Source organism: Rhinoderma darwinii, chromosome 2, assembly GCF_050947455.1.
Source record: "Rhinoderma darwinii isolate aRhiDar2 chromosome 2, aRhiDar2.hap1, whole genome shotgun sequence".
Taxonomy (NCBI): domain Eukaryota; kingdom Metazoa; phylum Chordata; class Amphibia; order Anura; family Rhinodermatidae; genus Rhinoderma; species Rhinoderma darwinii.
In genome coordinates, this window is record NC_134688.1 from 12,954,348 (window position 1) to 12,963,056 (window position 8,709).

General features: G+C 44.9%; 1 protein-coding gene across 1 annotated transcript; it reads right to left on the reverse strand.

Moving 5' to 3' along the window:
• Positions 1-1,131: 1,131 nt before the first annotated feature.
• CLNS1A (chloride nucleotide-sensitive channel 1A) lies at positions 1,132-8,036 on the reverse strand. The gene is made up of 7 exons (XM_075851365.1): positions 7,837-8,036; positions 7,469-7,605; positions 5,311-5,445; positions 5,115-5,225; positions 2,756-2,929; positions 2,371-2,452; positions 1,132-1,630 (listed from the first exon to the last, which is right to left on the reverse strand). Exons 1-6 carry the CDS (start codon positions 7,956-7,958, stop codon positions 2,385-2,387), a joined length of 747 nt encoding a protein of 248 aa, XP_075707480.1. The 5' UTR covers positions 7,959-8,036; the 3' UTR covers positions 1,132-1,630; positions 2,371-2,384.
• Between the last annotated feature and the right edge of the window lie 673 nt (positions 8,037-8,709).

Here is an 8,709-nt window from a genome sequence, read left to right on the forward strand (position 1 = left end):
TTATGACATCAAAGGCTCTCGAGACAGGAGTTCCCAGCCTGAGCACTTGTGACTCTCTGGCCAGGTAGTGCAATAGTTAAAAGCCCCCGACGTCACTGTCCCTATGTATGGACAGTGACATGGGGGGCTAACCCGGGCACTGCGCTTCACGTAGCAGTAATAATCTTATCCCTTTTTCTAACCATAGGCAAAGACTTTATGTCTGCAGATACACCGCGCCGTTATAGTCTCTGCAGACAGAGGAGCAGCTTTCAGCCGAGCAAGGACGCCAAGAGTGTAATATTAGAGACAAAGGACCAAAAAAAAGAAAGTTATATTCCAGTTCTGGCTAAAGATTTACACAGCATACCCAAAACTTCTAGAGCTAAACGATTATTGTAGTTCTAGTTACTTCTATGCCTTACCTGTTGTGAGGTTTTCTCCATTAGCCTTGAAGCTGTCCCCCATAACTAGTGCACATGATAAAGCTGGCACCCTGCAATTTCTAAATTGCCCACATGGAGTCACTGTTTAATTGTAATCTATGGAGATGCAATAGTCCATTCCCCTAATCTGCCGCTCACGTCCTGAACCCATTCCAGGCTCGGATGATTGATACGCTGATCCACAACAGTGCAGCTTGTCAGTGAAAATAATCGTAGAAGGGGGAAGAACAGTGGTTTGTATGGGACCCCATGTGCACGGCTTTCTTTTATGCCAGCACAAGCTTAAGAGTTGCAATGCAATTTAGAGGGAATTATAACATTCTTTTTAAAAAGGAGTCCTCCGATTTGGACCACAGCTTCTTATTAGAGGGGTCACTTAATAATCTGATCACACGCAGTACTGATACTGGGAACCTCGGCGATCACCTGTAATCTGTAGGGGACTGGCAGCAAGTGTTTAATTCCACCACAGCGCCATCACAGGAGAAATGAAGCATTGCACCGTTCCTATTGAAATGAATAGACTGTACATGCAATGGTCTGAACACGTCCTAATGTGATAACGTTAGATATCAAGCTAATGTAATACTATGGGATTGATTGAAAATTCCACAGGATCGTCTTTTTTACGATAAGATCGCATACAATTCCCCCCTGCCCAACATGGAGGGTTGCATAACCTTCATCATCACGAAACACGACACCATTTGATACAAAAACCTAGTTTATTAGACGATATTAAGAACTCTTACACATACAGCCAAGTTCTAGTGAGAAGCGCTCAGTTTCAGTCCAAATTCCTATTAAACGGACAAAGCGGGTTCCAAATTAGAAAGGTCCAGCGGGTTATGAAAAACAAAAGCAGATAATCCGGTGCCACAAGCAAAAAAGTATCACGACTGGAAACGAAGGCCCTAGCACGGCTCTACCATCGCTAACTCCGGCGTCTTGCCCCAGGAGACGTCGTCCTGGACGTGGAGAAAACAAACTAAAAAGGTGTCGCGCCAGGTCTGGTCATTCGGGGTCATTGGGAATTCATCAGCCACAGTTGGCGGCTGCTGTTAAATCAGGTCTAAAACGATTGCTTATGAATCGGCGCGGTGCGTCCACGACGCGGACTATTCTTGGAATGACTGAAGTCTAATGAAATGACGATGTCGGCGGCGCACAGTGATTGGAGCCGTTCATGGCGATTCCTCTTGCACCTGATGATACAGCAGAGATTCATTATATATTATTTACATTGCGGCTGTTAAATGCCATGTGATGGTGCGGACCAATCGAGGGGAGGTTAAAATGCAATGACTGGTGCCAAATAGATCAGATCATTTATACTATAACATAAAACCTGGCACTGTCAGATCTAACTGGTTCCCTGGAGTCACATGATGCCCCTCAACCAGTTAGACTGCATCACATGATCCTTTTCAGACTGGCCTCGATGAATCATGTTATGCCCTAAGGGACTTAATAAAAAAAAATAAAAAAAGGAGGTGCAGAAATTTTATGCGTTTTATGCCAGTGCAAAGAATGATCAAATATTAAAGAGGATATGGAGAAAAAATTAAAAAAAAAGTCAGTTTGGCGATCAGTCGATCACTGCGATCTAGCTTCTGAACCCACTGGCGATCACTTGATTTCACTTTGTGCGACAGGTATTATATGATGCCAATTAATTTTAACATGTGAAACATAACCAGGCTGAATCCACCAGGGCAGGAGCTGCTTTATTAGGGGCGGTCCAAAGTTGGGGTGCATTCAAGAGATCCCCTATAAAAGTTGAGTGAGTGATCGGCAGTCTTGTCTTGCAGGCATTGGGGCTATGGGTTTAGATCTAACCTGGGTAACACGCCTGGAGGCTTCCTTGGTTGTATCCCGCTCTTGGGTATTTTTGATTCCTTCATCTCGGTCACATATTGATTGGCAGGAACCTCACCGTGCTTACCTCAATGTCACCCATCAGTGATCAACGTCCGCGTCCTCAAACTGTCCGGCCACGGTGGGTGGAGACTCCACATCCATGTCATCTAGGAAATAAAAGGAATTACCGCACAGATGTTCCAGTCTTCGCCTGCATTAGACTCCTTTAACATTTGGAAATCTAAAAAGACGCAACAAAGTCCACACCTCGGAAAACGCAATATTAAATGCGGATTTGACCCGCAGTTTCGAGGCAGATTTTCCACATCGGATTCTGCATCGTGTGAATGTAGCCTAAGCCGATGTAAGGACTATAATCACATTGCCTGATGCAGACAAGCACTCCAGAGTCACTACAATTCCAGTCTTTTTCTACTCTCCATTGTGGCTTTACCCGTCATTGAGATTACCTTCGTATTCCAGAGCGGAGCTGTCGGTGCGGACGCCGGCCATGGTGTGCTGATTGGCGATGGAATTGGCCAGCATGCCTTCTAACCTCTCCAGGGTAGCCTGACCTTCGGAGGTGAGATGGGACAAGCCTTCCTCATACGTATAGAACGTGGGGATGTCGCCTTGTCCTTGTTCTGGAGGAAGCACGGGGTACAGAACTATTAGTCACGGAGGGTGCTGTGACTTCAGGGTCTTTTAGACCTCGTTGATCGGCGCTCGTCCCCATACATTATGATCACGTTGGCAGCGCGTCTCCCCGTTTCACACCAATATGCGCTGCCGACAACTATAATATTTAACTTTTTTTTAAACCGTTACGACCAGCAGATGATCCAGCGTTGGCCCGTTCATCTGCTGATCGCTGCTGTTTTTACACAGGGCAATTATCGGCAACGAGCGTCCTATGAACCATTGTCTGCCCGATAACCGTCCAGTGTAAAAACCCCTTTAGAGGTAATAAAATCTGCATGTTCATCACTTACCTGCAAAAAAGAAATGGGGCATGCGGTGGATAAAAATTTCCAGAGCATGCCTTTTTATATGTCAGTGGTTACCTAGAGCTAAAAAAGTTGCACTAGTTTTCAGGATGCAATCTTAATTCCAGCATTTAGACCCCCGCCCCCCCAAATGTATAACCTGGTCCTAGTCTCAAACTTATCTCCTGCAGATGTGTCTCTCCCAGTAATACATGCTGGATGTGATTTCTGTTACTCCAGGATGCTGCTGTCTTCACTAGCTCTGATGCATAAGCACAGCTTCATCCCTGTACTGCTTTCTCCAATACAGCCCCTGTGCTGACAAACACTAATGCTGCCTGTGTCACCGCCCCTCCTTGCCGTCGGCGTCGTCCTCCCAAAGGCCCCATGCACACGACCAAAGAATTAATCCGTAATTACGGACCCATTCATTTCCATCGCCCATAGACACCTTTCCGCATATTTACGGGAAGGTGTCTGTGCCATAGAAAGGCTCCGCAATAGATAGGACAAGTCCTATTTTTTGCTTTTTACGGACCGTGCGCCCATACTTTATATGTGAGGACAGCCCGCAAATGCGGCTGCCCGTCAGTGCCCGTAATCACGGGCAGGGTGCCTAAATGTGTGATCTCTCCCCCTTCAGACTCTGCAGTGTGTTCTCTCCTTCTCTGTACTATGATCCAGCCTGCTCAGCAATATCCCCCTCCTCTTCCTTCTGGCATCTCTCACACTGTGAACCCCTGAAAGGAGGGGGGGGGGGGGTCAGGCTGTCAGTAAAGCGTAAATTAACCCCTTGGTGAAGTGCCTGTGAAGCAAATCTTTCATCTCCATCACTAGAAGCGAACCCAACGCGATATCCGCAGGACGTCCAGTTCTGCAATCACTGGAGAAAATTATATGTGACAAATCCGAATAAGAGCGGATCAGCCAATCGCTGCCGTAAGCCAATTCAGTAAAGTGGATGAAGTGCAAGACGTCCGGAGGTGACAGCCGGGGCCCTAAACTACAGAAAACCGGACAAGACGGCCCCAAGGCCATTACTACAGTGCACAGGAGCTCGTCCACCAAAGATGCAGCGCCAAAAAGCATTTTTTCTTAACCTGGTGCCGGCAGCTGTACTAATGAACGCGACCGCTGATCTTCGGCGGCAGTGACGCAATGTCATGTGACCAAACACGCTGCAGCAGCCATTGGACAATGCAGTCACGTGACATTATATTACTATATACACAATGTCTCATTTTGTGAGATCGGCAGTTTCCAGGAAGGTCTTAGAAAACGCTTGACGACCCCTTTAACAATCGTACGGCTCGGACAAGAGCCCCCCCCAGCGTTCAATTACTGGTCACACATTTGTGCAGTATTACGTAGCACCCATATGTAATATACAAGCACGCCGGGCTTTCTAGCACCTTTCCACTGCTGCAATTTCTAACCACTTTCAAGATCTCTGCTTGCTGTCAATGAGGTAGAACATACCTTATAACATTTAGAGGCTGAACACCTGTACACTCCAAATACACAGCTGAGGGGTTGTCCGTTATATTCGGTCGATACACTCCCGCTAAACAATGTGGGTCCTCGGCTCATACATTGGCTCACATGGGATGGTCTAGACAGGACACGATTGTATCAAATCCTTAATTATGAGAAGTCTATACAGGTTTTCAGACTCAATGCAAAGAAGATTAAATCTGGTCACTGATAGCAAGCAGAGATATTGATAATGATGAAGAATTGAAACAAGGTTTATCAGAAAAATGGATACGTTTTATTTACATTAGACCAGAAAACCTATGAAATGAAACAGCAGACATGGTGTGAGAAGACAAGGGGCGCTCACCGTGTGCCTCCACATCATACTCTTCTCCTTCAAAATCATCATCGGAGTCCTCATCTTCTGGATCGGGGTGCAGGGCCTGACAGTCACACATCGCAGAGAACATCTCCCCCACTGGAATCAGAGCACATGACATTATAGATTATGTAGAGACAAAGGAAAACATGACCGGATCTGCGTCCTACAAAGTGATACGTACAGTCAGATTTATTCTCAGGAACAAACCGGATTTCGGTGATTGGCTCCTCGTCATCATCATCATCCTCTTCACCCTCCGCCTCCCCATTGTCTTCTCCAGCCTCATCTTTCATTTTGGCATCTTTTGCATCACTGTCTACAAGAAAAAAACAAAAAACATCTCAGACTTCAATAAGTGTATATTCCCCTCTTCACACCATTTTAATGTATATGTGACATTACTTATCCTGCACTGATCCTGAGTTATATCCTGTATTATACCCCAGAGCTGCACTCACTATTCTGCTGGTGGAGTCACTGTGTACATACATTACATTACTTATCCTGCACTGATCCTGAGTTATATCCTGTATTATACCCCAGAGCTGCACTCACTATTCTGCTGGTGGAGTCACTGTGTACATACATTACATTACTTATCCTGCACTGATCCTGAGTTATATCCTGTATTATACCCCAGAGCTGCACTCACTATTCTGCTGGTGGAGTCACTGTGTACATACATTACATTACTTATCCTGTACTGATCCTGAGTTACATCCTGTATTATACTCCAGAACTGCACTCACTGTTCTGCTGGTGGAGTCACTGTGTACATACATTACATTACTTATCCTGTACTGATCCTGAGTTACATCCTGTATTATACTCCAGAGCTGCACTCACTATTCTGCTGGTGGAGACACTGTGTACATACATTACATTACTTATCCTGTACTGATCCTGAGTTACATCCAGTATTATACTCCAGAACTGCACTCACTGTTCTGCTGGTGGAGTCACTGTGTACATACATTACATTACTTATCCTGTACTGATCCTGAGTTACATCCTGTATTATACTCCAGAACTGCACTCACTGTTCTGCTGGTGGAGACACTGTGTACATACATTACATTACTTAACCTGTACTGATCCTGAGTTACATCCTGTATTATACTCCATAGCTGCACTCACTATTCTGCTGGTGGAGTCACTGTGTACATACATTACATTACTTATCCTGTACTGATCCGGAGTTACATCCTGTATTATATCCCAGAGCTGCACTCACTATTCTGCTGGTGGAATCACTGTGTACATACATTACATTACTTATCCTGAGTTACATCCTGTATTATACTCCAGAGCTGCACTCACTATTCTGCTGGTGGGGTCACTGTGTACATACATTACATTACTTATCCTGAGTTACATCCTGTATTATCTCCAGAGCTGCACTCACTATTCTGCTGGTGGAGTCACTGTGTACATACATTACATTACTTATCCTGTACTGATCCTGAGTTACATCCTGTATTATCTCCAGAGCTGCACTCACTATTCTGCTGGTGGAGTCACTGTGTACATACATTACATTACTTATCCTGCACTGATCCTGAGTTACATCCTGTATTATACTCCAGAACTGCACTCACTATTCTGCTGGTGGAGTCACTGTGTACATATATTACATTACTTATCCTGTACTGATCCTGAGTTACATCCTGTATTATACTGCAGAGCTGCACTCACTATTCTGCTGGTGGAGTCACTGTGTACATACATTACATTACTTATCCTGTACTGATCCTGAGTTACATCCTGTATTATCTCCAGAGCTGCACTCACTATTCTGCTGGTGGAGTCACTGTGTACATACATTACATTACTTATCCTGTATTGATCCTGAGTTACATCCTGTATTATACTCCAGAGCTGCACTCACTATTCTGCTGGTGGAGTCACTGTGTACATACATTACATTACTTATCCTGTACTGATCCTGAGTTATATCCTGTATAATACTCCAGAGCTGCACTCACTATTCAGCTGGTGGAGTCACTGTGTACATACATTACATTACTTATCCTGCACTGATCCTGAGTTACATCCTGTATTATATTCCAGAGCTGCACTCACTATTCAGCTGGTGGAGTCACTGTGTACATACATGACATTACTTATCCTGTACTGATCCTGAGTTACATCCTGTATTATACTCCAGAGCTGCACTCACTGTTCTGCTGGTGGAGTCACTGTGTACATACATTACATTACTTATCCTGTACTGATCCCGAGTTACATCCTGTATTATACTCCAGAGCTGCACTCTCTATGCTTCAGAGCGGAGATCTCCCAGCATTCCATGACACCAGTGTGAACAGCGCTCTCCTCACCTGCCAGCTTAGTGTTCACCATCACATAGAGGTGCTCCTCTGGATACGCTGCGGTGTCTCTGGAGATGGCGTGCAGACTGATGGAGGGATACTCCAAGGAAAAGCCAAGACCGGAGCCATTGAGCCACGACAACCGACTAAATGACGAAAAAAGACACACGGGAGAAAAGTTGTCAGAAGGTCAGTAAAGCTTATATTAATTATTCACCCTCCTCCGTCCTCCTGGGAATGTAAACATTGTGTAAGTCATCATCATCATTATCATCTCTGGTTTTTCAGGCCGTATCTGATCCTAGGAAAGCTGGGTGATGAACAATATGGCTGTCACTCAGTTTTCTTGACGTACCCTATACCTCCTTCCTTCTCACCTCTCGGCGATGAACAGGGTGCCGGTCCCCAACCGCTGACCGCTGAATACCACCTCAGTACCGGACTGCAGCCGCCTCACACCCTCAGCGGGCGGCGGGAAACTGATAAGCACTCCCAGCATGACTGATCGAGCGCTGCCGGTGCAAACCACGTGACTATGCCCTTAATTCTGCTCCCAGCAGGCACTGCGCGATAATTGACGTATAGCCATGAACAGGAAGTGACGCAGAAATAATCCGCCGGACTAAAATCGTCACTTCCGGTCCGGCAGTGGAAACCATAGCAACGCAGCGTACGGTCAGAATCAAGAGAAGAAAAGGGGTCGGTGCTCGATGCGGAGTTGTAGTTCCTCAGTAATTGGGAAAGTCACGCCTCGTAGACTTAAACTATGTTAAAATGTGATACTGGCTTATAGAGTTTGCAGACGAAGATAATATTTTCATTTCTCACCCCTTCAAGATCTCTGCTTGCTGTCCCGGAATGGAAACACTATAGAAGCTGAAGAACTGTGCTGATGTTTTTTTTTACGTTTGAGAGTTTGCTACAATGTCTGACTGCTCATTTAAATAAATGTCAGCACCTGGTTCCCGTTCACTGACCATAAGCAGAGATCTTGAGACTGGGTTCACAAGAAGCGTTTTGTTGCGTTTTTCTTTATTTTTGTAGATAGGTTCTTATTTTTGTCAGTGGGAGTTAATCAACCAAAACCAAAAAACGCATGCTAAAAAACAGTGTGAACCCAGCCTGAAAATGTTGATGAATTGAAACACAAATTATATTAGAAAATTGCAGAACTTTTTATTATACAATTGAAAAGCTTTATTTACATAAATATTTCCTTTAAAGGACAGTAATGGAATGGTGGTATTAAA